Source organism: Camelina sativa, chromosome 7, assembly GCF_030686135.1.
Source record: "Camelina sativa cultivar CO46 ecotype springtype chromosome 7, ASM3068613v1".
Taxonomy (NCBI): domain Eukaryota; kingdom Viridiplantae; phylum Streptophyta; class Magnoliopsida; order Brassicales; family Brassicaceae; genus Camelina; species Camelina sativa.
In genome coordinates, this window is record NC_141886.1 from 30,880,962 (window position 1) to 30,908,765 (window position 27,804).

At 38.5% G+C, this 27,804-nt stretch overlaps 6 protein-coding genes, 1 non-coding gene and 2 pseudogenes across 15 annotated transcripts; 6 read left to right on the forward strand and 3 right to left on the reverse strand.

Annotated features, from left to right (window-relative positions):
* Positions 1-60: 60 nt before the first annotated feature.
* Positions 61-1,714, forward strand: LOC104703267 (style cell-cycle inhibitor 1-like). The gene is made up of 4 exons (XM_010419237.3): positions 61-210; positions 478-594; positions 994-1,049; positions 1,278-1,714. Exons 1-4 carry the CDS (start codon positions 135-137, stop codon positions 1,512-1,514), a joined length of 486 nt encoding a protein of 161 aa, XP_010417539.2. The 5' UTR covers positions 61-134; the 3' UTR covers positions 1,515-1,714.
* A 141-nt stretch (positions 1,715-1,855) lies between these two features.
* Positions 1,856-4,538, reverse strand: LOC104703268 (proteasome subunit alpha type-2-B). The gene is made up of 12 exons (XM_010419238.3): positions 4,385-4,538; positions 3,959-4,027; positions 3,771-3,847; positions 3,607-3,671; positions 3,454-3,500; positions 3,170-3,245; positions 2,923-2,990; positions 2,611-2,680; positions 2,421-2,506; positions 2,304-2,366; positions 2,147-2,212; positions 1,856-2,061 (listed from the first exon to the last, which is right to left on the reverse strand). Exons 2-12 carry the CDS (start codon positions 3,997-3,999, stop codon positions 2,013-2,015), a joined length of 708 nt encoding a protein of 235 aa, XP_010417540.1. The 5' UTR covers positions 4,000-4,027; positions 4,385-4,538; the 3' UTR covers positions 1,856-2,012.
* A 514-nt stretch (positions 4,539-5,052) lies between these two features.
* On the forward strand, positions 5,053-6,588 carry LOC147941891 (uncharacterized; annotated as a pseudogene).
* Positions 6,589-6,947: 359 nt separating this feature from the next.
* Positions 6,948-8,496, forward strand: LOC104703269 (transcription termination factor MTERF8, chloroplastic-like). The gene has a single exon (XM_010419240.3). It carries the CDS (start codon positions 7,154-7,156, stop codon positions 8,321-8,323), a length of 1,170 nt encoding a protein of 389 aa, XP_010417542.2. The 5' UTR covers positions 6,948-7,153; the 3' UTR covers positions 8,324-8,496.
* Positions 8,497-8,667: 171 nt separating this feature from the next.
* LOC104703270 (thiosulfate/3-mercaptopyruvate sulfurtransferase 1, mitochondrial) lies at positions 8,668-12,052 on the forward strand. The gene is made up of 12 exons (XM_087457460.1): positions 8,668-9,053; positions 9,278-9,469; positions 9,552-9,611; positions 9,764-9,826; positions 10,130-10,254; positions 10,361-10,523; positions 10,643-10,702; positions 11,028-11,086; positions 11,207-11,288; positions 11,381-11,444; positions 11,527-11,594; positions 11,665-12,052. Exons 1-12 carry the CDS (start codon positions 8,946-8,948, stop codon positions 11,770-11,772), a joined length of 1,152 nt encoding a protein of 383 aa, XP_087313586.1. The 5' UTR covers positions 8,668-8,945; the 3' UTR covers positions 11,773-12,052.
* Positions 12,053-12,177: 125 nt separating this feature from the next.
* Positions 12,178-12,250, forward strand: TRNAR-CCG (transfer RNA arginine (anticodon CCG)). Its single transcript has one exon. It is a non-coding gene; the product is annotated as a tRNA-Arg (tRNA).
* A 1,580-nt stretch (positions 12,251-13,830) lies between these two features.
* On the reverse strand, positions 13,831-14,254 carry LOC109125683 (uncharacterized). The gene is given in 1 exon segment (XM_019227997.2): positions 13,831-14,254. A coding segment is annotated over 1 exon segment (246 nt). The 3' UTR covers positions 13,831-14,008.
* LOC104703272 (disease resistance protein RML1A) lies at positions 13,831-21,743 on the reverse strand. 8 transcript variants are annotated; one of them, XR_015561388.1, is made up of 12 exons: positions 21,499-21,743; positions 21,289-21,394; positions 20,928-21,130; positions 20,183-20,832; positions 20,045-20,087; positions 19,723-19,802; positions 19,486-19,640; positions 19,237-19,353; positions 19,048-19,138; positions 18,911-18,963; positions 18,702-18,766; positions 18,078-18,478 (listed from the first exon to the last, which is right to left on the reverse strand). XR_015561388.1 is itself a non-coding variant. In XM_019227995.2 (4 exons), the coding sequence occupies exons 1-4, from the start codon at positions 17,609-17,611 to the stop codon at positions 14,461-14,463; spliced, it is 2,898 nt and encodes a 965-aa protein (XP_019083540.1). In that variant the 5' UTR covers positions 17,612-18,478; the 3' UTR covers positions 13,831-14,460. The 8 variants fall into 8 exon arrangements, 1 of the variants encoding a protein (XP_019083540.1); XR_015561390.1 differs by lacking the exon at positions 21,499-21,743 and adding an exon at positions 19,902-19,937 and having other exon boundaries at positions 21,289-21,427; XR_015561389.1 differs by lacking the exon at positions 21,499-21,743 and adding an exon at positions 19,902-19,971 and having other exon boundaries at positions 21,289-21,427.
* A 3,465-nt stretch (positions 21,744-25,208) lies between these two features.
* LOC104705077 (uncharacterized) lies at positions 25,209-26,944 on the forward strand (annotated as a pseudogene). The gene is made up of 3 exons (XR_015561394.1): positions 25,209-26,032; positions 26,275-26,788; positions 26,877-26,944. The product of XR_015561394.1 is annotated as an uncharacterized LOC104705077 (transcript).
* The last annotated feature ends 860 nt before the right edge of the window (positions 26,945-27,804 follow it).

Here is a 27,804-nt window from a genome sequence, read left to right on the forward strand (position 1 = left end):
GGGGTTTAAATGAAAATTTTAGCATCGAGACCCGACCCGGGAAATCTAAATCCTGATCTCGGGGCCCAAATAAATAATTACGTCGCTCGCTCGCTCCCTTGCGTGCCCGTTCTCTTAGTCGGAACAAAAAAATCATGGGAAGCGAAAGGAGCCTCAAGGAGAAGAAGAGAAGCAGAGGTCGGAGCCAAGATGATTCTTCGTCTTCCGATTGTATGGTTCTTCTTCTTCTTCTTCTTCTTCTTCTTCTTCTTCTTCTTCTTCTTCTTTCCAATCGTTTTCTTATTTTGGGATTTCAGTCAAATAGTGATTTATCGATCCGTGTGCAAGTTACGAGCATCATCGTAGCTATTCATTCGTGTTCCCGATTCTGAATTTGTAGTTCGAGTCAGTGAATTTGTGGCTTATTGTTTTTGTTTGTGGAGGAAGACATGATCTGAGACTGTATATGTTGAAACTGTGATGTTTATTTATGGGCAGACGAAGGGAAAGTAGTTAAAAGGCATCGAGGAACAGAGAAAGATGATGAAAGGGCAAGCAGGAGAAGTGATAATAAGAAGAAGAAGAAGGAAAAGAAATCTCACAAATCGAGTTCATGTATGTTGTTACTTACTTCTTTATCCATTTTCTGATTTTCTGACACGATGACGGTAGTCAACTAGTCAATAGCATGTGATGGCTTGTTTATATGTTTAGTCTAGTTAAGTTTGTGGTATGATAATAATACCAATCATGTCTTTGCTTCTTCATCTTGTTGGCTGGCTTGAGCTGTTACTTTGTTGTTGCTGCTGCTGATATCTAGTGAGTCTTCTTTTTCTTGTACGAAACATCAATTTAGCTACCTGTTGGTTAGGGGCCAGCAAGAAAGTATGTTGTTTTGATTACAACTTACCTTCTATTTTATCTCTGCATGACTTACATATATCATGTGTCTTTGCTTTTCTGTATGATCTGTATTTCTTGCTGCTGACATACATTGTTTTATATGTATTACAGCAAAGTCTAAGGATGATAAGCATAAAAAGAAACACGCCGAAGGTGACCACAAGCTAGTGAGTTCTCTCCCTCTCTTACCCTTTGAAACATATACAAACATCTGATTGTATATTTCGCTCCAACTATATTTTTGTTGGACAATCTGTATGTGTAGGTCTCTTCCTTTTGTTTAGCCATGGTTTAATTAAAAAAAAAGTCTCCTTGCCCTATTGTGTAATGTTTGGACGGATGATCCTAATTGAGATTCTGATATAATCTTGTTCTTTTTCGTCTTCTTCTTCCAGAAAGAGGGCATCCCAGAGCTATCAATGGAGGACTACTTCTCGAAGAATAACGAGTTTGCTACATGGCTGAAAGAAGAAAAGCGTACGTACTTTAATGATCTCACAACCGAAGCTGCACGAGACTTGTTCTCACGTTTTGTCAAGAGATGGAACAGAGGGAAACTTGAGTCTCGATACTATGAGGGAATCTCCACTGCCCCACGAACAGCTCACAACTGGATGATCAAGCGTAGGTGAAAAAGCAATACCTTCCTCTTTGGTTACCTCTCTTCTTCCTTCTTATGTATATGCAGCTTGATGGTACCAGAGATACCTCTTTCTAGTTGCTCTACTTAGACCTCTTGTTGCAGTACTTCTTAGATTGCTGTTGAGAGACTTGTTTGTAGTCAAAGCCAGTTTTCAGACGAAGAAAAGACATAAAATTCCGTTAACAAAAAGTCATATCTTATGTAAAACTAAAACGGTTTAGGTTTACCGCTTTTAGTTCTCTTATTTCTGTTATTGCACTTTTCGAGATTTTGATTTAACGCGGATCGTGTATGTTATTTACCCGGCGTTTACAAAGAGATACTTTAAAATGAGTGAATAAAGAGATTCTAAATTGGGTCATTGAGTCTTCACAAATTCCAAAAGTTTTACAGAAGCAACAACCATAAACTATGTGCAACAACCAGCCAGCAAAAAAGAGAGTGTTGAAATGAAAAATCCGGGTTTGTTGAACGGTTAAGTGAAAGTTTACTCGACTTCAGCCAAGTAGTCATCGATTTCTGCCGGTGTTAGTACCCTGCATATAACATTCTCTTTTCAGATATCGATGGCAATAACAAATATTCTTTTGATTATATTAGTTTGCAGTCTTGAACGTTTACCTGAAAATTTTGTCAGCACCGATTTTGCCAATCTCAATGTTTTTGCTCGAGATTTCTCCCTCGAAACTGTGATAACAAAGAAAGACACAAAGAGGTTTGAGGCTTTTGTAAAATTCTGAAATATAGAAAGAAACTAGTGTTGGTAAAAAGTTCTCACCCTTCCTTCAATGTCAATATTGCCGTGTGAATGGCATCATCAAGTTCCATATCTTCTGTGTACCTGGTCAGAGTAAAAGATGTCATGACATGGTTCCAAATGGTAAAGTATTATCACCTCTTCTCAAGAAACGTCTTTGCATTCGAAACATTCTTTCCCATTGCCGAAGCTTTCCATGAGAAATATGAGCCAGATGGATCCACCTAGTGACAATTGAAAATCATGAAACATGATGCTATTGATTTATGGGTTTTACTTAAACTTTTAGCAGGATGGACCTATTTATTTTGTTTAATGTTCTGGATACCTGATACAGTTGTGGACCCTTGTCATCATACCCAGCCACAAGTAGAGAAACTCCAAACGGCCTAACACCACTATTAACAGGAAAAGGAGACGAAAATTAGAAGCACGTTTCAGTAGTCTAGTTTATGGATAAAGAATTTCTTTAACAACAATATCTCATGCCTAATTCGATCTTAAAACCTAAGGTTCAAAGTGCATAGAGAGATGCTCTAAAGTTGCAATCTCTAAAATAGTAACTCCTTTCACCCTGTTGAGCATATGTGAGATAGTAACCATAATTTTTTTTGTAATATACACTTGACATAGTACTTACCCCGACTGAGTGAACTCTTGCATCACCGTGGCAGTTTCCCTTACAAGTTGAGTAACGGGGATGGGTTCCTGCAAGAATAAAACCCCCCCATAAATGTTGAATAAACTGAGCTAACAGGGTTGTGAATATGCAAGCTTATATCAACTGGAATTATCAAAAACCAGCAAGGATTGAAGATTTGTCATACATGTGTTACTAGATACTCCAAGAACAAAAGGTAGAAAAAAAGAGAAGATATTAAGATTACTTTGTACAATCGTAGGTATTGCTCAGCCTGCTTCCTACTCTTTCGCACAAGAACTCGGAAATCAGGACCCATACCACTACATAAAAGGCAATCACCAAAGTTAGCATTGAAATGATGAGGGCACTACGGAAAAGGTTGCTTTTCATCAATAGCACAAGCACTTAATGAGAGATACTAAGTACCCAAAACAAAATATAAAAAACGTCTGATAAATCCAATATTCAAGGAATGAAACCAGATGCACCATGAAAAAAAAGAAGCAGGGATAGGCTGTGGAGAAGAACCTGTAAACAGTTCCAATGTTGGGAGTCAAATGCTGAATCTTTTGAACCTGAAACAGACATCAGATAAACACCAGTGTCATAGGAACTACGGGGCCTAGGAGGGAAGTAACACAAAGGGAAAGCAGGCAGAGAAGGAAGAGATGATCAACTTACAGAAGCTTCATCAACAAGAATAGAGGGAAGTTTCTTCTCTGTTGCAATGACAACTCCGTTTGAAGCTGCAGAAAGAACCCACCACACCCACCAAGGTCATGATTATATATACACATATATAAGTAGCTTAAAATCTATCTTACATAAATTTCCAAGAAAAAGACCTTTAATTCCCAGAGATGTTTGGCCAGAACCAACAGCTGTTAGGGCATGTTCAATCTGAACCAGCTTCCCTGATGGGCTGTTTCATAAATTAAACCAGAAGCTAAATCAAAACCCAGAGGAAAACAGATCCAAATTACTCTGAAAATGAGATGCATTTTTTTGAAGGATAGACTTAAGTTTAGTAAACCTGAAAGTGGTGAGAGAAAACGAGTACTGACTGTCACCCATTGCAAAGCAAAGCTACCTTAAAGCAAATCTGTAAGTAAAAAATCCAAAAATAATGTCACCCATTGCAAAGCAAAGCTACCTTAAGCAATCTGTAAAATCCAAAAATAATGTCAATCTTCTAACCAGATTTTGCTAATTAAAAAAAAGTTCAAAGTAAAACCCAATTAGTAGAATAAATTAAATGAAACGAAATTACGTCTGAGCAAGTACACTGCAGCGATTAAATCTGACATATACTTAAAGGGAGGAGGAAACAAAATCAAAATTCAACCCATCAGCTCTCTCTAGACGAAAACTGACAACTTTTTCTTTTAAGCTTCCAGTTTTTCAATTAAGATTGAAGAAAAGAAACCCATCAAATCAAGTAAGATAAGATAAAGCATACCTTTTGCTAATATGTATGGATCGACCCAACGAAATGGACACAAGAGAGAAAGGATGAACCCGAAGTGTGAAAAATTTAAGCTTTTGAAGGATTTCTTGCACAAAGGGTTGCAGTGAGAACGAGTTAGAAGAAGAATTATAAAACGGCGGCGTTTACGACTTTATAAATTAACTGTATTATTATTACAATATACAGTAGTACTCCAATAACTGTAATGAATAGAATTGGTGCACAAGGCCGAAACTGTAGGCCCATTATAACGAAGCCCATTCTCAACCCGTATATATATAATAAGATCAGCGGGCGCCAACGCAGCGTTAACTTTTTCTTCAATCAAAGGGATTTCGAAACCCTAGGCGATCTCGAGATTTTCTCTAATAAACTCTGCGTCCGTATCTCTCAGGTAAAATTTTCGAAGACTATTATTATTGTATGTATATTATATGTGCCCACAACAAGTATCCTAAAAGTTGTTATTGCGATGGAAACGGTTACGGCCGTGTTTTGCTCTCTCTCTCTCGGTCGGTCGGTGATTAAATAACAACCGTGTCAAATCTATCTCTCTGTATAAAAGGGCTTATCCTTATGTTTGATTTCTGTTCTTACAGCGAGCGATTTGCTTTCCCAATACTAATAAAATTTGATTTTCGTTAGGGTCTTTTTTTCAAACAAAAATGATGAGAAGGGGGGCTACAAATATGATGAGGAAGGTTAATATGATAAAGAAGGCTACTCCGGAGGAGGCTGGGGCTCGAACATTTGTATATTGGGACATCAAACGGTTTCCGGTTCCCCCTGGCTTTGATGCTCGTCGGATCCGTCCTTGCCTTGCACACTTTTTGGAGAGATATGGCTACTGTGGTCCTCTCACCATCAACGCCGTTGGCATACTAACGAACGTCCATGATGACATCCTTGAAGCTCTCTCTTCCACCGGAGTCAATCTTCGTTACGCCCCCTTCGGTTAGTACATCTTCTCATCCTCTCATGCCATTACATTACTCTACAGCAATGGATGGTTCATGGTTAATAGAGAGTTTCTAAAGTCTTTAGTTTCTTCTGAAACAGGTTTCTCAAGCCTCTTGTCGCTTATGTATGACTGCATTTTCACCCCCAGCTAATATTTTGGCCATATGCGCTCCCAAAGCCTTCCCTGACCATGTTGATGGATTCAACATATTCGGCCCGTTTTTATATTCTTCTCCTAAGAAAGACGCCGTTAGCTGGATAAGATTGATTCTGGCAGGTGTGTCTCTTACTGTGCTTGCTTGTTGAAATTACCAGCTATTGCTCAACGTTTGACCACTTTTGTTTATTTCCCCGCAGAGTCTGCTGCACTTGAGGAGGAGGATACGTGCTGTGAAACGGATGACCACGCCAGCTGGTCTTGCTTTCTCTGCGAAGATCTTCGTGGCCAAGGCTTTAAGAGTTTCTCCACTCATTTCTCTTCTCGAGAACATTTAGATAAGGTGATTAAGCATTCTAGACCAACCAGAAAGACTTAATAACTGTTTTTTTTCTTTCTCACTTGTACTTATTGTTTTCCCACATTTGTTTCTCAAGCAGAGGTCCACTTACTCAAATTTCCAATTACTTGAGTATTTTGACATATCCAGGGAAGAGGATAAGCATCCTCCCACCATTGTGAGGAAGGAACCAAAGGCAAGTGCTTCTAAATTTTACTTTTGTTTGCTTAAAAATTGACCCTGCTTCAAAACCTCTTACCAGAAGTTTCTTTCTCACTTGTGAAGATGGCTTCTCCGGAGGAGGCTTTGGCTGAAACATTTGTCTTTTGGGACATCAAACGGTTTCCCGTTCCCTTTGACTTTGATGCTCTTCAGGTCCGCCAGTGCATTACACGGTTCTTGGAGAATATGGCTACTCTGGTCCTCTCACCATCACTGCAGTTGGCGATCTATCACGCATCCCTGATCACACCTTTCAAGCGCTCTCTTCCACTGGAATCCGTCTTTGTCATGCCAACAAAGGTTATTTTTTTTTTTAATTATCCTTTCTACAGGGGGGGGGGGGGGGGGTGGGCACTGCAGTGAAGGATAGACGAGTTTATTAAACCTGAACGTGGTGAGAGCAAACGAGCACTGACTGTGTCACCCATTGCAGCGAAGTTACCTTGAGGCAATCTGTAAAAATCTAAATTAACTAATGTCATCCTCTAACCAGATTTTGCTAAAAATACACAATGATCCACACACTCATTATAAAGTTAAGACCAAACACAATTAGTATAACAACTTAAGTGGAACGAAATTACGTCTGAGCAAGTACACTGAAGCTAAGGGAATTAAATCGAATTCAACGTTCAGCTCTCTCGCTCAAACTGGACGGAGGAGAAAGATGAACCAATGTGAAGATTTTAAGCTTTAGGTTTCTTGCACAATGGCTTACAGTGAGAAACTTCAAAGAGAAGCAAAAAAATACCGAAACGGCGACGTTTACAACTTCACACTTACTGTAAATTATAAAAATAGTCCAGTATTTAAGATCTAATTTCAGTTTGAACCACATTATTTATTTACTACCCTACTCTCGCTTCCGCGCCAGACTCAGAGAGGTAAAAAAAACGATTCCACTTCTTCTTCTTCTTGTAGCAGTTTCTTAGTTCCGGAAATTGAATGGAAGAAGCATCTGAATACGCGTTTCAGTTCTTGTTTTGCTGATTCTTGGCGAAAATTTTGCTCCTTTAATTTCTCCAGTTTGTTTATTCAGTCTAGTGGTTCTGTTAATCTCTCGATATCGAACACCTTCTAAATGCTTTCGACGAGTAAGAGAGATGTCTTAACTGTTATCAGATTCTTGTTTACTACTAGTTCGAGCTTCATCAGAAACGCAGGTTTCAGAATTCCCTTACCTGCTACTTTTACCACCAAGTGTTCGACGTTATGCCTGAACGAACCTGAAGAAGAATGCATTGAGGATTCTGAGCTCTCGGTTGTATCTTCTAATCACAGAAATATTAGTCCTTTACAAGTTCTACGAATATGGGGTTGTGATGATGATGAAATATCAAAGCTTTTTACTCGCAGGCCTGCTTTGCAGAGAGCTAATGTTGCTCAGCTGGAGTTTAAGTTAAGTCTTCTTAAGCCACTGGGGATCACGTCTTCAGACCTTGTCAAGATTATTAATTGTCGTCCAAGGTTCTTTAGCTGCCGTATTCACCTTGTCCTTGATGAAAGGATCAACTACTTCATGGAGTTTTTGGGGTCAAAGGAGGTGTTGCGCAGAGTCATTATCAGGAACCCGTCACTCATGTTGTATGACCTCGATGACAAGATCAAACCCGCGATAGAGTCCTACAAAGAGTTGGGCTTTAGCCAACAGGATCTTGTCGCAATGTTGATATCTCGACCCACGTTGATCCCAAGAACAAACTTTAACGAGGAGAAGTTTGGGTACATTCAGAAAACTGGGGTGGCAAGAGAATCCAAGATGTTTAAATATGTTGCAACACTCATCGGGGTCTCGAGGATGGAGACAATCCAAGAGAAACTTGGAAACTTGGAAAAGTTTGGCTTCTCGGAAGAAGAGATTTGGCATCTTTGTGGGAAATGCCCAGTTCTTCTCACTCTCTCAGTTGAGAAAGTTCAGAGAAACATGACTTTTGTTATAGCCTCGATGAAACTTCCAGCTCATTCGGTGTTTAAGCACCCCTTTTTGCTTCTCCTTAACCTCGAGACCCAACTAAAACCTCGTGCGGATCTTGTTAAGAGAGTCTTGGAAATGCGTCTAAAGCCACTCGTAAAAGAAGTGAACATTTTCACAGCGCTGAGGATGAGCGAGAAACGGTTCTTGAAGGTTTATGTAATGTGTCATCCACAAGATATTTCAGACGAGCTGATGGAGTTGTATGAGAAATCCAAAAACATGAAACGTTTGGCTGAGAAATCCAAGAAATTCATCCGTAAAGGATTCCCCTTTTGAATCTCTCTTTTTTCATTGGCCACTCTTTCATTTGTTTTTCTTCTTGTTTCTCCGAATTTGTTCATTACAGATGTAACATTGTGTAAAATTTTCGATCTTCCCAATCTTGTAGAAGGTCCACATTGCAAATTATGGTGTTCTTTTATATAATGGTAAATCATTTGGTTTGGTTTGATGCGGTTTTTATTGAGGTTATTTTGCTTTTGGTTAGCAATTGTGTAACGGTTTATTTGGATATAACAAATCTAATGAGTTGGTTTTCCTTTACGGTTTGGATTTGGTTTAGTTCAGATTAGTTAAACCGGAATAGAAAAGTATGAAACACACAAAACGCGACGAACCACGTTTTGCGAAACGGCCGAAGACGCCCTAGACTCGACGTGTCTCTCTTCCTGACATCGTTCGTGGCGGCAGTGACAAAATCTCTCTTTCTTTTTTTTTTTTTTTTCTTTTTTTTAATTAATAAAAACGTTTCCAAAGCTGCAACCTTTATGCGTTTTTTAGTAGTTGAAGAGAATCAATCTGACCTGACATCAAAAAATTTGGCGTCTTTGTAAGCCAACAACACATCTCTCTCTCTCAGTTGAGTTGCATTGTATTTGAGAATTGAGGTGATATTATTATGGCCTCGACCCTTTTCTCCAGAAGTTTCTTGGCTGCTACTCACCGCCTGATTACTCCTTCTCTGTCTTCTCTTCTTCCCCAAACGACCGCCGCCGCGTTTCTCACTGTAAGTCGAAATCGATTTTGATTCGCGATCCATTTTCAATTGTCCATTCGTTTCATAGTTGCTTTAGCTTCTCTGGTTTGTTCATCGGATTGTCAAAAGTTTTAAATTTGACTGATAAATCGGAAATTAAGGAGTGAAAATTATGTAAATTTGCTCAACTTGGTTCTCTGTTTATGAAATCTGACTCTTTTGCCTTTCTTGTGTGTTTGTGATGGTAATTGCAGAAGAGAGCATTCTACTCTCCTCAATTAGGCGTTGCTTCTACAGCCTATAAATCAACCACATGGGCTCGTCGAGCCATGGCTTATACTGGAGTTGGTACAAAAGCCGGTTACTCTACCTCATCCATATCAACCAGTGAACCTGTTGTATCTGTTGATTGGCTTCATGCTAATCTTAGAGAGCCTGATTTGAAGGTGACTTCCCTTTGGTGCCTGTTTGACTTCTTGAATACTTTTGCTGCCATACTCAAACTTACCTGTTCTCAATCATGCTCAGGTTTTGGATGCTTCGTGGTACATGCCAGATGAACAGAGAAATCCGATCCAAGAATATCAGGTGAGAGTATGAGCAAATATATATTATTGAGAAGCTCTTGGATTTCACAAGTGTTTGTGTTGTTTTCGTTCTCGATTAGCGCAAGCACTCTTAAGTAGTAGAGTTAGTACACTACTTGATACTGACGGACTTACACTGATCCTCTCCTATAGGTTGCTCATATTCCCCGCGCTCTCTTCTTTGATTTGGATGGAATATCAGATCGAAGAACTAGTGTAAGTATCACCATCTTTTCTTTTACGGAAGATGTACCCGTGTACTTTACTTTGAAGTTCTCACTTCACACTGATATCGATTTTAATGAATAAAGTGTCGATATAGATATATTATCTTCCTTTGCTGCCATCAAGATAGTGTGTATACAGCATATAGCTGTTTCTTTAGTGAGATCAAATGAGAAGTCTTCATTATTAACATATATGTTATCATGAGTTTTCATTAAGACATCCTTTTGGCTCGATCTTATTTGTAACACAGTCATCTTAAGTATTGTATGATATATCAACTACTTGTTACAGCTGCCACATATGTTGCCCTCTGAGGAAGCTTTTGCTGCGGGTTGTTCTGCACTTGGAATTGATAACAAAGATGGAGTGGTTGTTTATGATGGAAAGGGGGTCTTTAGTGCAGCCCGAGTATGGTGGTGAGTTATGGTTCTCATTTTTTCTTGAAATCCTTTTGCTTTGTTTGGTGTCTTTTTCAGTTTTTGTTAAAATTGATATGTGCTTCTTTTCTTTACCCTTAAATAGGATGTTCCGAGTGTTTGGACATGACAAAGTTTGGGTGCTCGATGGAGGTCTACCAAGATGGCGTGCGTCAGGTTATGATGTTGAATCTAGTGCATCAGGTGATGCTATTTTGAAAGCTAGTGCCGCAAGTGAGGCCATAGAGAAAATCTATCAAGGACAAACCGTAAGTTGTTCTTTTGGATAATGGTTATGTAGTTCGTATTTCTGTAGATTCATGATGAGATTTAGCAGGAAAGATTATGTTTTTTCGTCATATCAATTTTCTCTCTCGTGGTTGCACAGGTTAGTCCAATAACCTTTCAGACAAAGTTTCAGCCACATCTAGTGTGGACACTTGATCAGGTTGGCATTTCCTGAATGGTTTTGTCTTGGCTTTAATGTTATATGATTTAATTATTTCTTCAGTCATTCTATCTATTGAACCATAAATTTTAATCTTCGTAAAAGAATCCTGACTCAACTTCAAGTTCTTTAATTTGGTTTATATTTATACCCCATCTTTCAGAATTGTGAATGTGACAATATTAAATCTACTCTTTGTTTCAGTATGTTGGTAGATTGATGTCTGTAGATACCTGGTATTGAGTTTGAGTATGTGTTCTAATAACTTGTTCAGATTCTTATTTTATGTCATGATTCTTACTTGCTCTCGTTGGTGAATTTACAGGTTAAGAACAATATGGAGGATCCGACTTATCAACACATAGACGCTCGTTCCAAAGCCAGGTACTATGACTTGCCAAGTAATTTACTTGTGTGGAATGATGATTTAGTACACTTCTTATTCCCTTCGTACTAAGTTCTTACTCGATGTAGCTTTTGAATATTTTACGGGTTTTTTCGCAGGTTTGATGGCACTGCTCCAGAACCCCGTAAGGGAATAAGAAGTGGGCATATACCTGGAAGCAAATGTGTCCCTTATCCTCAGGTAAACCACCCTAGAGAATTTGTTTCCATCCCTCACTTCCCCTGCATCTTTTCCCCAGAGTTAAAGTGATAAAATTTTCTTCTTTTCTGTAGATGTTTGATTCTTCGCAAACACTGTTACCAGCAGAAGAGCTAAAAAAACGATTTGAACAAGAAGGTAAACTATTTCATCATCGTCTCCACTTGAAGAATGGTTCACAATCTTATTTTTTATATATGATCTCGGATTTTTGTTGTAGATGTCTCATTGGACAAGCCTATTATGGCCTCGTGTGGGACCGGCGTATCAGCTTGCATCCTGGCAATGGTAACTCCATTTCTTATTTGAGATTATATATAAACGGAGAGGAGACTGACTTAGTGACTTTCTCTGTTAGGGGCTTCACCGGTTGGGGAAAACCGACGTGCCGGTCTATGATGGGTCGTGGACTGAATGGGCGACACAACCAGATTTGCCCATAGAGGGTGATGAATCTTCTTCATGAAAGTCTCCACGGTAAAGACTAGCGACAAGATTACAAGCCACAGAAGAAAATAATTGTGATGTTTAACTTGAAGAAATGGCTTGAAGTATTCAAAAATCCAATTGCTGGCTTTAAATTTGCCTCAACCCTCAACTAGAAGAGGACTGTATTTATAGAACTTGGTTTTTTCTTTTTCTTTTTTTGTTCTGGATCCATCTTCCGAATAAAATCAAGAAACAGAATATTGTTTATGATTCTCAAACAGAGATCTTGAGGCTATAATAAACAAGTTTTTTCGGCATATGCTTTAGATAACAACAACACATTGGTGTAACTAGTAATTGCAAGTGAAACAAAGAGTTACGCTATCATACGGGATCGCAATGTCTTGCATTATATATGATACCAGTTAAAAGATTGCAAGAAGACCGCGTGGCCTAATGGATAAGGCGCTCGCCTCCGGAGCGGGAGATTGTGGGTTCGAGTCCCACCGTGGTCGTTTCATTTTATTATTCAATATTAGTTTTGTTTGGTTTTCGAAAAATTCCAGCAACTAATTCTTCAAAATTTATAAGTTATTAATAATATTTCGTATTGATTAAAGTTCCCTACAGAGGTGAATTATTTTGAAGAAAAAAACTTTTATCTTAACTTTTTGTTTTGAATACTAACTCTTCTTTCTTTTAGGGTGTGAAAAGGACTACTATATAGTACTAGTATCTAATAAGAAAATTAAGAATTACTTATTTAACTAAAAATTAATTATACATATACATATAACTTTATTTTAATTACTGGATAAGTGTGTATTTTTATTTATTTAAAAAGCAGTGTAAATAAAATTTCTCTTTATTTTTCAATAAATATTATATTAAGAATTTAAATCTGCGAAGGTGGGTAAGTAGGGGATTGATTTGTTTTCTTGGCCAATTTATTAACATCAATATAAGATCTACTTTATACCCCTTTTATTATTATTTTTATTATATATACATAGTTTCTGTTACTTAAATGCGCAACTTGTTAAATTGAAGACATTGATGATGATACAACGAAAAGTGAATAACAAAAAGAGAAAAGAAAAAAAAAACATTAGATGAAATGCCCACACAAAAAATTGATTAAGAAATAAGATTGTTTTGCAAAATTAAGAAATGAATTGTATATCTAAAAAATAATGTTTTGTGAACGCTAGAACTTAACCATCATCGCCTTCTTATAAGCGGCATACTCTTTCCGCTGCAAAGAATATTCAGCCTCCAACTTTTCAAGATTTCCCTGCATAGTAGTTCTTTAATCCTTGTCTCATCAACTTTTTTTGTTAACATATGTCTCCATCCTTAGTTTTTCCAACTCTGTTTGCATACTTTTAATTGAGTTTTAAAAACTTCTGATTCCATCGTACTTTTTAAAGCTACTTTATGCAATTTCTGATGTTTTTAAAATTTATCATCATAAGTATGAACCATTATCAAAAAGCAAGTAAAAGGTATGAGCCCATAAATGTTAAATTAGAAGTTTATATAAATAAAAGAGTAAAAGTAATTTCAAATCTCTTTTTTTTTTGGTATGTAAACAATTTTTACCGGATTGATTAACGGAACCTTTATAAATAATAGAAGTTGTTGAAAGAAAGATGAATTAATTCATAACAATTCCATGATTGAATTTTTCTATGTACCATAATATACGTTATAATTATTTTATGGTGTATAATAAAATATATGTTTAATTTAATAAAGATACGATAAAGTCTACATTTGATTTATTACTTTGATTAAAATAAGAACTAAAAATTGCTTACTTAGGTACACATTCATTTTTTGATAATGCACTGAAAAGAAACAAGAAAACCAAAACAAACCGTTCATCATTGTTTCACGCGCCGGGCTATTATAGAAATTGTGTTTTGGTTAAAAACAACGTTTTTGGTGGGTTATATAGTCCAGGCATTTTGATTACACGCGCCATACGCGCAACTGCTGCGAGTGGGTTATAAGTAGTGTGTCCCCGATAATAACATGTGGGCTCTTTGTTTAAGACCATGAATATTTGGAGTTTTACAGGCCCAATCCCATAGACAATAAAGCATAGGCCCATAGCCACTAGATTAATTTACTACAGTATTTCTCTTTTTTGGGCCGCATCATTTATTTTGACGGTTATCCATAACACAATTATATTACTTACAAATCGAATTGGCTAATTTAGTTTAACTATTTATTAGAAACTTCATTATCTTCTTTAAAACGTGGATCTAGCCGGTTCCGGTAACACCAAGATCCTGTTTATTGTCATCTTTACGACTTTACCAGCACCAAAGGACAGGTCAGCCAAGTCCAGCAGCATCAGAGACCTTATCCTGAAGCTTGTCAACTTGAATCCCACCTTCGTCTTCCTTTGGCTTTATATCAAGCTTCGTCTTGTTCTTTCCTCCTTCCACCGACTCATATGTTGTCGCCGTTCTTGACCCCATCGGCTCTGCTCCTTGTGCTCCCGACATTTCTGCTGATACTAATCTTTCTCACTCCGTTTCCCTCCCTCCTGGGTTCTGTCTTTACCAAAACTTATTTATACCCTCAAGCCATGCTCTTAAACCCTGCCACATGGCCAAGACGAAGCTTTACGTGGCAGTTGTTTAAAAGACTAGAGTCATTTGGTTTGGTCACGTGATCTAAGTAAGCCAAAAGGACTCTGTTTTGATCCTTATCATCTGTTGGATTTACGCTTCTTGATGTGTTCTCGAACTTGTTTCATAAAGAACCGTCTAATGACAGGTACTTCACATCCAGGAGGCTCATCACTAGTGGAGTCAACCAATTGATTTGTTATCGATGTTCCATGTAAGTCCAATGCTTTCATTGTGTTGGTACCAGCGAGCTCAGGAGACGTAGTGACATTAATGCAACCACGAAGATACAAGTACTTAAGTTGTGCCAGTTTCTTTAGCGTTGGAGGAAGGTTCATAAGCTTGTCACAGCCAGACATATTGAGATAACGAAGCTTTGAATTCTGCCCTACTGTTGAAGGTACTGCTTCTATTGCTGTTCTGTTCAGATTCAACCATTGTATGTTTGCTCCGACTTCTGGGAATGATGTAACGTTAGGACAGTTTGCGAGGCCAAGATCAGTGAGAGACTTCAGGTTCTTCATGCTGTCTGGGAGATTCATCAGTCTCTTGCAGCCGGAGAGGCGTAGCTCTCTGAGACGAGAGAGGCGTTCGACTGATGATGGTACTTGTTGAATAGTTGTCTCGTTCAGAAGCAACTTCTCGACAGTCTCTGAGATAAATGGAAACTCTTTCAGGCTAGAGCATCCGTCCAGACGAAGAAATCTGAGGGATTTCAAGTTGATGTTGTTTGGGAGGCTCCTTAGTTTTCTGCAGTCACTCAATCTTAGGTGGACGAGTTTGTTGAGTTGTCTAAGAGAGGACTCGGGGATTTCAACCAAGTTATCACAATTGGAGAGTTTCAGACTCTCAAGATTAGTCGCCTTCGAAAGGTCTGGAAACTCGTTAAGGTGCTTGCAGCTTGTGAGGTTTAGGCTCCGTAAGTTTGCAAGTTCCTGCACCGTAATAACATAGAGAAGAAGCATCAGCAAGATTAAATCAAGAGGAGAAGAAGAGAGCTCCTTTGTGTACCGCATCAAACCTGAGTTCCACCCCAAACTGTTTCTATTGAGCTGTGTGAGAGGTTGAGTTCAAATAGAGAAGTCATACAAAACTGAGATGGCAATGATTTAAGATTATAAGCATCCCACCGAAGATACCGCAGCGTAGGGAGGTAGTCGAGGCCATCTAACATCCTTGTTCTGCTCTGTCCAATGCTGGAATTCGTATAAAATTTAAGTAGTTTGAGATTTGGCATCCTCCTAAAGATTCCAGGTGTTATGTTGAGCTCATTTCCATTAGACATGTCCAGAAATATGCTTTCCACCTCAATTGCTTCATCGCCCTAGAGATAAAATAAATATTCAAATCCAAGAATGGGACATAAGATTGAGCTTAATAAAAGATGATCAGCTTACTGCGTTGGTGGAGAAAACGTGATTGATATCTTCAAAATCCCACAGCATTAAACGTTTCCATGGCCTTTCATCTTTGCCTTCACATATGATATCATAAGCCATGTCCTGGAGCAAGTCATGGACCCAAAGTCGATTTGTGTTTGACCGGCTAATCATACACTTCTCCATCAGAGCTGTAATACTCGGTCTGGTGGGCAACGCTCTGCGCCTGGAAGATACGAAAAACAGGTCTAATACTTTTCTAACTCTGTCCATATTCACTCCGTTGAAACAGAGCGCAATGTAAAGAAATATCTTCTTTTCTAGGTCATCCAATGCCTCATAACTTACTCTTAACGCCTTGAACAGTGAATCATCATTATTATTTCTCAGCAAATCCAGTTTGTCTTCCCAAAATTCCAGCTCCCGGCGATAGAGAGATCCTCCTACGAGTTGAAGTGCTAACGGAAGACCACCAAGCTGCTTCACAACATCTATTGAAAGCTCTCTATAATCTTCAGATGGACGAGGTTGCTTGAAAGCATGCTTACTAAAAAGCTGAAGTGCTTGGGTGCTCCTCAAAGGCATCACTTCATAGATACGTTCCACATCATGCATGTCTAGAACACGCCTGTCTCGAGTGGTGATAATGATCCTGCTTCCTGGTCCAAACCACTCAGGACTTCCAGCGAGTTCTTTTAGCTGTTTTATATCGTCAACATCATCAAGAACAAGAAGAATCTTTTTGCCACATAATCGTTCCTTCATCACATAAGAATATATATTCCATGTATTCATGTCCTTCTTGCGGAAGATTTCAGACAAGATTTTCTCACGTAAATGTGATGGACCATATCGGTTAAAGTCTCTTTTCACATTCTCTAACAAGGAAGCACCATCGAACTCGCTCAAGAAGGCTTTGTATACATATTTTGCGATGGTGGTTTTGCCTATACCACCCATTCCCCAAATTCCGATCATTCGGACATCATTAAGATCTATGCTCATCAATGGATATATACTTCTCATATGTGTACTCATTCCTATCAATTCACCAGTAGTATCACTGGAAGACATTGGTGAGAACAATCTGTCTGAAAGATCTTGAACAAGCTCCTCGATAAGCTTCGACTCCTCGTTCCTAAATCAAGATAGACCCCCACAGAGTCACAGTTCGGTTCTCAAACAATGAAATTACATGTAAAGTTCACTAGAAGGACTCTAAATTTGCTCACCAGTTCCTGGAATCCCACCCAGAGATCAATCCTACTTTGACCATGGCGTCTCTCCATGTTTTCACTGTGTTTGTATCAGATCTCTTGTCGTGTTCAGCAAAGGCCTTGGCGAAATTCCCAGATTGTTTCTTCACATGTGAAGGGTCAACACCGAAGAAAACGGGGATGAGTTCGAGTGGTTTCTTCTCGACGCAATCTGTGATGTGCACAAGCTCTTGCAAACACCAGCGAGAAGTGGCGTAGTTCTCGGAGAGCACAACGACGGCAAATCTTGATTGCTCAATCGCTTCCAAGAGCGCCGGGCTGATGAAATTCCCACGCTGGAGTTCTGTGTCGTCACGGAAAGTGTGGATCCCCTTGTCGGTGAGAGCTTTGTAGAGATGGCTGAGGAATCCTTTGCGTACATCTGTACCCCTGAAGCTGAGGAACACATGGTACTTCCACAAGGACCGGGACGAGGATGAAGCCAATGTTCCCGCCGCCGGAGAAACACCTGTGAAAGTCACAGGATGTTGAAGCTGCGTTGCTTTTTCTCTCCTTTGAAGAAAGTGAAGGAGACGCCGTAGTCCCAAGCAGACGACCAGGACAGAGAGAACACCGAAGAAAACCACCACAGCCATACAAAGAAAGAAGAAGAAGAAGAGAAAATAGAACTATAGTCGTTCGTTCAAGTGACTCACTACTCATTAAGTCAGATTTCAGATACGGACAGGGAGGGACCACACGGACATTTGACTTTTGACCGACACGATTAGTTTATGAATTATGGACCGTTGAAATTTTATTAACCTGTGATTAGCAAAAGCTTAACTGCTTAGAAAAGTTATAGAACCGTCTCGGTGCAGTATATAACCCACGTGATTCTTAGTTACAAGCCAATCATTAAAAGATATCTTTTTAACCAACAACATTCCACTTACAAAACGAATCCAGCCTAATCCGATTCAACTTCCTGCGTACCAGCTACATAAGACTCTTCTCCTCCTCCTCCACACCAAACCAAGGTAAAATGAACGAACACAAGTTATATAAAAGCACATAAAACTGTTTAACGTAAGTGTCTCAATAATAACAGAAGCAACAATCTTAAAGCGAATGGAATTTTGATCTTAACACTTGTGAAACAGAATCTTATACATCCAAGACTTCTGGAACAAGACTTCAGTTCCCTCGGAGAATAGATAATATACAAAAGCACATAACTGTTTTCGCTATTAACAAACTTCAATCAATTGCAGTCTACTCCAATCACAGTCCTTCCCATGAAAGTTTCAGTAACTACAACACCAGCGTGGGCTTCAATGAGTAATAACAACCGCATCAAAATGAGGATCCTCTTAAGTTCCGACCAATGAGAAATCATTGTAGAGGCAAGTCAAAGCAACCACAACAAAGGTCCCATAACTGATCTAGGCAAATTCTGTGGTAAGCAGGAAAAGGTACATCAGTGATTTCATTGAAACCAGTGTCGGCAGAGTAGTTTTAACCTAAGACCAAGGAAGAGAACAATCCAGCAACATATCACAATCAACCTCTTCACCAGCAGTGTGTTCATATACTCAATCATCGCAGACTAAACTAAGAGCACTACCCACAAAGGCCACAAAGTTTAAATCTCACATGAACAAACGACAACCTGCAATCAATCCCCAAGAGGCAATAATACCAGAAGACTTATATTAATCAAGTAATGACAAATGACATCCGTACCTACTCCATTCTTTGAATGAGATATGAGCAAATCCAATCCACAGCACAAGATAAAGGCCTGAGATCTGCATAAGTTCGAGTCCGGAAATCACAAGAGTTTGGTCAGATCTCGGGTAAGTGTTAAGACTTGCGTCAAGTAATACATGAACCAACGAAAAGCAAGGCAACTAATATCCGCAAGAGTGAAACAGAATAGACACTTCAATAACCTTTTAACTTCATTCTACGTATAAGCTTGTAAGCCTCTCGGAGTTGTGTCTTCCTGCACAAAATGTAGCCAATCAGGCACAAATCTTATATATTTTCAATAATATATCATCCCAGTAATTCCGTAAACAACACTCACTTGTATAGTCCCTTCCAGCAAAACATATCACTCACATACAGGAAAACATCTCTCACAATTACTTTACCAATAGTTGGTATGGCAACACGTCCTAATTCAGAAGATAAAAAAGTTTGCATCAATACGTTGCGTTTTCGTAACATATATCTTTCTTCAGGAATAAACTCAACTTCAGTGAACATCAAAGACCTTCCATGAAAACTTCACAAACTGCAAACCCAACATAGGCTTCAATGTGTGACAGAGCAAATTAAGGTTCAAGAGATGATGAGAATTAAGTAAACATCACTTCCCCAATCGTAGAGTCTGAATAACAGTAACCAGAATGGAGGTACATTATCGTGTTAGACAGAAAGCTTTGACCTGCAAGCCAATACGTCCAAAGGAAGAAAGGAACTAGGATTCGGAGGTAACAATTCAACAACATAAGTAATCAACCTCTTCACCAGAAGTAAGGAGGTTATGTATCACCCGAACAAAATCAATTGAGGACTTCATTATCAAATTCAAATGTCAGCAGTCAAAAGTAAAGACCGTTATCAAAACGAAGATGCTCTTCACCTTCTATGAGCCTACCCCATGATGAGGTCACACTACCAGCAAGAATCACATACATAATCAAATCAACGATGACATCAAAATAACAAACTAAAGAAGATATGAGCAACACAACACCTCAATAATATTTGTACGTGTTCCCCAGAATCACAAGATTCATTCCCCCAGATTCTGACAATGGCAAGAAATCTGATGTCCTGTGGAAGAACTTACAAATTAACTAAATAACTCATTCTGGCAAACTAGTAGTTATATGACTAAAATACAAGAATAAATACTGAGGTATCTGATGAAACCTAAAATCCACGTAGTGTACAGTAAGAGCTGAAAATCTTCAAATTTTTTGAACATATTAATCAGACATTGCTGCGAAACTGAGAATCATCATCAAAAGTACAACTCAATCTTAGAATCAATAGAACAAGTATGGTATCCACACCTTCAGAGAAGTCAACCTACAGAGCTTCAACCATCCTGAACAACTAATCCCCAGCGGCAGAGACCATGAAATAGAAGATACACAAAAAAGAGTTTATACAAAACCGATGAGTGAAACTGATAGAACCTTCGATATTACCTTGTCTTGCTGGAGAACAGACCAACTCATAAGTAAATATACTGGATCCTCAAAATCTGTAGCACATTTCCGCTCAGAGAGAAGCAATAGACTATGCAACCACAATTAATAGCATCAATTCTGAGAAAATAAATAGCCTCGTAAAAGCAGAAACAAGGAAGAAAGGATGGGAACCCGTCAATTAGTATGGAGATGGAAGCTCCCTTTTCTTGAATACCCAGTAAATTACAACAGTCAGAAGTAATTCACAGATCAACAGCGATGCAATAATCACATGCCAAAGAACTCATAATATATGAACTGAATCTACTTCACAAATTCATGATGTACAGATACGAGTGTAGGCAAGCAGGCCAAAACAGAACTACCACTTTGCAAAATCAACCCGGATGCAACGATAATGACTTCATCTCAAGTAGAAGCGATTAGTATCAACTATAGAAAAGATGCAGCAAAATACAAGCACAAGCAGATAAGGAGGGGAGCTGATCACGTCTTCATCAAATGTAGTGGTCATCAAAACAGAAAAAGGCAAAAGACACCAGAGGTTAAAACCTACTGTAAATTCAACCTTCGATGTCAAAAAAATCAAAAGGGAGTCGGGCTCCTTCGAATCCTCAACACACCAAAAAGCCAAAAGAAACTCCCCACTGTCAATGGTTGAGTAAGCGAAACACACTTCAAAATCCAGGAATTATGAATCAAAAGATTGCAGAAGATCTAAGAAGGAAAGAAGAACGAAAACCTGACTACCAACATGTCTAGCTTTCTGCATAAGAGGAGCTCAGACTTGACGCTGTTCAATTCAAAAACTAAATCCATCAACTAAAACCTGAATCAACGACAGATGGAAGCACCAAATTCTCCCGGCAAGCTGTAAACGTAATTAGCAAAACTCCCGATGCAGAAATACAGGGTAATCCAATAACAGCAGACGTTACTGCTAACCTGAAACATCCAATAACAAATTCTATGGAAACAGAGTGCTGAAATATACTCAAGGGAGAGAAGAAGGAAATCCTAAATAAACACAGGTCCACCCTTCTGCATCAGAGAGCTCAGACTTTTAGCAGAGATAAAAGACAATCAAAACAAAATCTACTTACAAAGCAAAAGTATTAGAACAAACTCATTCGGAAGGGAATTTAAGAGCATCTTTCATATGAATGTGTGCAAACAGCAGAGGAACAGAGAATGATTGATGTAGAAAATCTGGAAAACAGAATAAGACACAGAGGACATATCAAACCTAACCAACAATAACCAAAATTAAATAAATCAACCAATAGCAGAAAAGTGTATATATAATAAGTAACCAGAAACTCGTTTGGGAGGACTCTATGATCATCTTTAATCTGAGTGTGTATACGGACATAGAATAAAGTGAGTTGTGAAGGAAATTCTGGGAACACAGGGGGAAAATCATACCTCACGAACAATACCCAATTTTAAATAAAACAATCTATAGGTAAAAAGGTGTATAGATGTGAAAGAACCAGAAACACGATATTATTATACGCCACCCATCCTTCTCTCCCAAAATGACTTGAACTTCTACGATCTAAATCGAAAATTATACAAAATTTAGAAAAGAAAAACAACCAAGTAACAGGGAAATAAGAAACCATTAAAAAAAACAAAGGGGGATAAGGAACCGCCAGAGAGGTAATAGGGAAGCACAAGATCAAAGACATCTTTCAAGCTCAAAATATACACCTATAAAGAAGGGAACATTTCACTTTAAAAAAAAAACACCGTCACAAGCATATGAGAGTATGATCAAACAATAAACATAAAAGACAGGGGAAAGAAACCAGTTAGTAGCCTGACGTTTCTCTCTTTTAGAACCTCCACTACCTATAACAAAAGAAAGGGTCTTAAGCATAATACATAAATTCCTGCATCACTAGGAAGATCAGCGACACTACTGTTAACCTGAAACATCCAATAACAAATCCAAATGATCTTGAAGACTCCCAAGTGGCGCAGTCTGTAACTCAGGAAACAAAAATTCAAAATCAAGGTAGTATATGAAATCAAACAGATTACAGAAATATACCCAAGGGAAAGAGGAACGAAAACCTCAATAAATCACATGTCAAACCTTCTGGAACAGAGAGGTCAGACTTAGCAGGCCTAAAAGACATATAAGCATTCAAAAACTAGTTACAAAAAAGTACAAAGAATATGAATGTGTATGTGTGATAGGGAATTTTACGATCATCTTTCATATGAATGTGTGTAGAGGCAGCAGAGAATTAGAGAGGCGTTGATGTATCAAACCTGGAAAACAAATTAAGACACACAGAGGACAGAAACAAAAATAGCCAAAATTAAATAAATCAACCAAAAGCAGAAAGAGGTGATATAGATGCGAAGTAGCCAGAAACACGAAACTAAACGCAAGCCATCCTTCCCTTCACAATGCCTTCAACGTCAAAGATCTAAACCAAAAAGTTTCACCAACAAAAATCAGAAGGAAAACAAGCGTACGTAATATAAGAACCCTGAAAAGGAAACAAAGGGAAATAGAAAACCGCCAAAGAAGTAACACATCAGGGAGCGACGACACATCCTTCCAAGATCAACTGATACGGAATAGAACAGAGAGGAAATCGTGATTGTAACGAGTAAGTCATTCGGGAAAATAACGCACGAGAAAACAGAAGAAACCAAAAGAGATGATATGATATGATAGGCGAGAAACAAAAGATTCAACAGAGCAATCCCATTGCCTACACGATCTGCATCAAAGACGAAAAGAAAAGAAGAGAGATGTAGCTTATCTAGAAAAGAAGAAGAAGGCTAAGAAATAAGAATTGGGAAAGGAGGACAAAAAAAAGCAACAGAGAAAACGCGTGACAACGTTCAATAAAACCATCACCGATCCATCTAAGTATCCTCTTTAATCACCAATCGATCAATAGTATTACCCTCCACAATCTGGATTAACAACAATAGAACTACGTGGATTAAACAACATGAAAAGACAAAGTGAACATTCAGCGAAGAACAAGTTCGGATCAAAAATTAGAACCACCACCGATCGATTTTAGTACCCTTCTCCTCCTCAATCACCTATCGATCATCCTCGACAATCTAAATCATCAACAAGAGGACGAGAAATAAATAACCTGAATTAGAAAAAGTGAAAAATTCAGAAGCGAGAACGAATCGGGATCAAAATTCGACTGAAGACTTAGCGTAGAGAAAACGCGTGCCAGAGATACAAAAAAAAAAAAAAAAAAAAAAAAAAAAAAACCTATCACGGCGGATCATAGAATCATACACAATCTACAAAAACACAACGAGAAGACAAAATCAATTTAGAAATCATAACTCTACAGAAGGTGAAATTTCAGAAATCGAAAAGCGATGATCATCGGATTATAATTCGCTAAGAGAAACAAAAGCCAGAGGAAGAACACTCCCGCGTCGAGACGTAACAGAGAGAAGCAATAATCAATCCATCGAAACCATCCATCACCGAGTGATCAAAGCAATCGATCCACAATCTATAAAAAGAAAAAAGTAAATCGCACGAACATAAAAAAAAAAAAAAAAAAAAAAAAAAAAAAAAAAAAAGCCACCGACGCAATTTTAGAAACCAAACCCTAGAAAATATCAATCATCAATGAAAAGTGAAAACCCATAAGTAGGAACGATGATGATCGATTCAGAAAATCTCAAAGACGCGTTCTTTTAGAATAATCATCTATCAACAACAGCTAAAGCGTAACAGAGAAAGATGTGGACATATGTGGTTCTGGGAAAAAAGAGAGGAGGGGATCACCAATATTTATAGATTGGTATGAAAGCAATTGACGGTCGTGATTTTATCGCGTTAGGTTTCAGCGGTCAAGATTAAAGTTATAAAGTCGGTCGTCAAACCACTTTGACTTCTTTGTCTAGCTGGCGTTCGATGACTTTTCCTTTTTGACTTTTTTCCTTTTACGCCTGGGTGTTCGATGACTTTATTGGTTAAATTTGAACCGTTAGATTCATGATCCATCATCTAGCTACTTTTTTCTATTTCCTTTTTTCCATTTTTATATTTTTTACTATTTTTATTTATTGTCTACTATCATGGCCGGCCCAGCTAGTTTGGGCTTTTTGGCGTCGAAAAAATTAATTATTTCACAAGTGAATTCTTTTTTTTTTTTTTTTTTTTTTTGTAAATTATGTATGGTAGTCGACCCAATAAATATAATATTAAATATAGTTTTGGCCACTATGGTCGTTGTTGTCTAGTTGAAACAAAATTAGAACAGTTGGTGAGATAATACAGTAATCGTTGACCTAGTTCAGTTCAGAAAAAACAATTGACAGATTCATCTGATTTGTTTTTCAGTTTTGAGCTAAAATTGGTTATTCTCAATTTATATACAAAACTATTTTTACCAAATAGCCATCTTTTACACAATCCAACAACATATTTTAATGAATGAACCTCTTCTAGGAGGGTGTGATGTTCTCAATTTTCACTGACTATTTGAGAACATTCGTAAGAAAAATACATAAATTAAAGCCTCACCTGACAAGTTACTGAAACAAAATCAATTATATGCGAAGTGATTAATTGATTAAATCAATCCAGGTCGGACGGTCGAGATTAAAAAAATCACAAAGTCGGTAAGTCAAACACAACTTTGAGTCTTCTTCGCCCACCTGGCACTCGATGTCGTCTTTTTAGATTCTTTACTAATTTAAAAACGTTTAGGCCTTGGCCCCCTAAGTTCTCACACGCGACTTCTTCCGAAATGTTATGTTTTGTTCGACCAAATCCATTAATATGGAATGCCCGTAAAGGGGCGCATGCGGTTTTACGAATTTGTACACCAAATTTTCTATTTCGTAATCAATTATTTTTAATTAATTATATATAGCTGCTCAACCCATAAAATTAAATTAAATATGGCTATGAGTGTAAATGAGTATTGACCAAAAATTAACACATTTATTAAATACTGCTGAGTTTAACAGTCAGTAGCTAAAGGTATTGTTTGCTTGAAGTCGAATCTGATAAATTGGACGATAAGCCGGTCCATTGGATCTTGCTGTCTAAAGCTAAATATAAAAGTTTTAAGCCCATTAACCTATAAATGATCTTAAATCACGTTTTTGAGGTTCATCGCCGGCCGCCGGGAAAGGTATGAATCATCTTAACGAGGATGAATCTCTGAAGCAAGAAGTAATCTCTACCTTCACTCGCTCTGACACCAAGGTCCCCCGACCCGAAACCCAATCCCTAGCCCCAATCTCAACCCTGTTCAACGACCCAGCAGCAGGCCCAATTACATCCCGCCGGCGGATTTGCAACTTCTATCTCGCCGCCATGTTACTCCTCCTCCTCCACAGAAGATCATATCCAGAAACCCTAACAATCCCCCCCCCCCCCAAATCTCTCTACAATAACAACAAGCGTCAGAGGCCTGATTCGGGCCGGGAATGGCCTGTGAAGGAACTGCTTCAGTCTGCGGGATCTGTTGGATGGATGGGCTGAACAAAGGCCGTGTAAGAAGTTGCGGTGCCTATTACGGAGGAAGAGAAAGCGAGATTAGCTGCGAATTTGCTTCAGAGAGATATCCATCGAACCTGTCGCGAGTTCTTCGGTAACAAATCAGGGGAAGATGATAGTTGTGAAGGAGATGAGGATCAGTCGTTTGAGTTTAAGGAATACTATGAGAAGAACAACACTGGGAATGGAGAAGGAGAGTTCTGGTGTTTCGTTTGTGGGGCACTGGCACTGGAGAGAAGAGCTGTAGGAAGTTCAAAAGCTCAGCATAGAGCTCTTGCACAAGTTGTTTGCAATGTTACAACCCTGTTGTTTCGAGCCACAAGGACGCTCAGGTTAGATTCTAATACACCTTGGTAAGAAGTTTAGTTTGCAACTATTGCAGTCTGTGGCTTCAAAATTCCTTGTGTGAATTATATAGCTTGATACAGTAGTTCAGGTTACTATCGGTCAAAGACAAGCTTATTAATGTTGTTCTGGATCATTATGATCCTTGGTAGGTTTCTTGAATGGTTCTTCTGGTGATTCAGAAATACTTTAAAAACTTTTTTTTGGTTATTTTTTTTTGTTTTGACAGACTGTGGGCGTAAAGGTGGTTGAGGAAGGTGCATCTGAGCTGCCTTCAGACTTGAAGATTCCTCACGAGAAACAACGAATCAGGTCTGTTGAAGAACACGCAAAGGCTGCTTTGTTACAAATGCAACAGAATGCATCAGAAGACATTTTTTGCCAAGGATGGTGTTGGTTCAGTTGAGGAGAACGGTGATGAGAATTTGTCTGATGAGGAGTTGGAGTTAATATCTAGAGTCTTCTCAGGGAATGTTGAGCTCAAGAGTTACTATGAGACAAACTATGAACGGTGTGTGTTGTGCTGCGACTGATAAAGAAGATGATCAAAGGATTCAAACACTGTCCTGGAGTTGTTCAACATTGCACTACTAAAGTACCGAAAATGAAGATACGAGCTCATAAGGCTTTTGCTCGGTTTGTCTGTGAACTACTTGGCTGGGATTTTGAGCTTCTACCACGTAGAGTAATGAAAGGCGTCAATGCGAACCAGAACAATGAGAACCCGTCATCTGTGGTCGAGGTGAGACGCAGTATACAAAGAGAACTAGCACTCTCTCTCTCTCTTATCCTTTTTTTTTTTTTTAAATTGAATTGTGAATCATTTCAGGTACATTATGTGCGAAGATAAACCTGATAATACACAGGCCAACAATGAGGCTGAGGCATGCGTCGGTTAGTACTTGATCACATCTAATCACAGTTTTTAATACTGGACCTTACTTATTTGCTTTGCATGCGTTTTTCTGGTGGGTTAATTAATTAAGTTTGATAATGTAATGTGAACCAACCTTTTTTCTTATATAAAACCCAGTTTTGTATGGTTTGAGTGGTGTTCTAAATAATCCAGCTTCTTGTTGACACAGGTTCTGATGATGCGGCTTGAGTCTCTGACCTAGCAAAAGTTTTGCCAGCGGCTTGTAAAGGATTGTGTAAAGCGGTGTGTCGCTCGCTTGATTGGTCAAAATGCATTCAGTAATGTCAGCTGTAATGGCTGCAGAAGGTATCATCCCCCGGTGCTTATGAGAAAGTTATAGAGATGATCAGAAACCTTGAAGAAGCTGCTATTGATAGTGGAGGTTCGAATGCAGGAAAAGGGTCTTGATTCACTGGGGAATGTGACTTGTAAGAGGTGTGTGAAAGAGGGTATCTGGGTGGTCCAACGGATCAATTTGCCTGGAGGTTTCTTTAGGTGCTATATAATATTAGGTGGAGGAGAGTGCTTCCCCGGGGAAATAAATTTAAAAGAGTGGCGACGAAAGAGGAGGGAGTGACAGAGATAGAATTTTGTTGTTAATGATGGCTTGTAGACCAAGAAACCAAAACCTGAAAGACTCTGTTAAAAGAGAGATTATGCAAAACATACTAATAATAAGAATAGTAATAAACTCGCTCATCTAATCTAATTTCAAAGTTATCACATAGAATCGAGATATCTACTGTAGTTTGTTCTTTCGCTTTTAAAATCAGTGGGTAGTTACGTAAATTTGGGAAGTTACGGGGTCAAAAAAAAAGTTTGGGGAAAAAAGAACCAACGGGG

Bases quoted from the DNA above. Each gene is read 5' to 3' on its own strand.
- LOC104703267 (XM_010419237.3), top strand. From the start codon at position 135: ATGGGAAGCGAAAGGAGCCTCAAGGAGAAGAAGAGAAGCAGAGGTCGG. The intron at 211-477 runs GTATGGTTCTTC...ATTTATGGGCAG, and splicing joins TGATTCTTCGTCTTCCGATT to ACGAAGGGAAAGTAGTTAAA. The intron at 595-993 runs GTATGTTGTTAC...TATGTATTACAG, and splicing joins ATCTCACAAATCGAGTTCAT to CAAAGTCTAAGGATGATAAG.
- LOC104703268 (XM_010419238.3), bottom strand. From the start codon at position 3,999: ATGGGTGACAGTCAGTACTCGTTTTCTCTCACCACTTTCAG. The intron at 3,848-3,958 runs GTTTACTAAACT...TTTATGAAACAG, and splicing joins TTTTCTCTCACCACTTTCAG to CCCATCAGGGAAGCTGGTTC. The intron at 2,213-2,303 runs GTGAGAACTTTT...TTGTTATCACAG, and splicing joins ATATTGACATTGAAGGAAGG to TTTCGAGGGAGAAATCTCGA.
- LOC104703269 (XM_010419240.3), top strand. From the start codon at position 7,154: ATGCTTTCGACGAGTAAGAGAGATGTCTTAACTGTTATCAGATTCTTG.
- LOC104703270 (XM_087457460.1), top strand. From the start codon at position 8,946: ATGGCCTCGACCCTTTTCTCCAGAAGTTTCTTGGCTGCTACTCACCGC. The intron at 9,612-9,763 runs GTGAGAGTATGA...CCTCTCCTATAG, and splicing joins ATCCGATCCAAGAATATCAG to GTTGCTCATATTCCCCGCGC. The intron at 9,827-10,129 runs GTAAGTATCACC...TACTTGTTACAG, and splicing joins TATCAGATCGAAGAACTAGT to CTGCCACATATGTTGCCCTC.
- LOC104703272 (XM_019227995.2), bottom strand. From the start codon at position 17,611: ATGGCTGTGGTGGTTTTCTTCGGTGTTCTCTCTGTCCTGGTCGTCTGC. The intron at 16,898-16,991 runs GTGAGCAAATTT...ATCTTGATTTAG, and splicing joins GGGTGGGATTCCAGGAACTG to GAACGAGGAGTCGAAGCTTA. The intron at 15,705-15,777 runs GTAAGCTGATCA...TTTTATCTCTAG, and splicing joins ACGTTTTCTCCACCAACGCA to GGCGATGAAGCAATTGAGGT.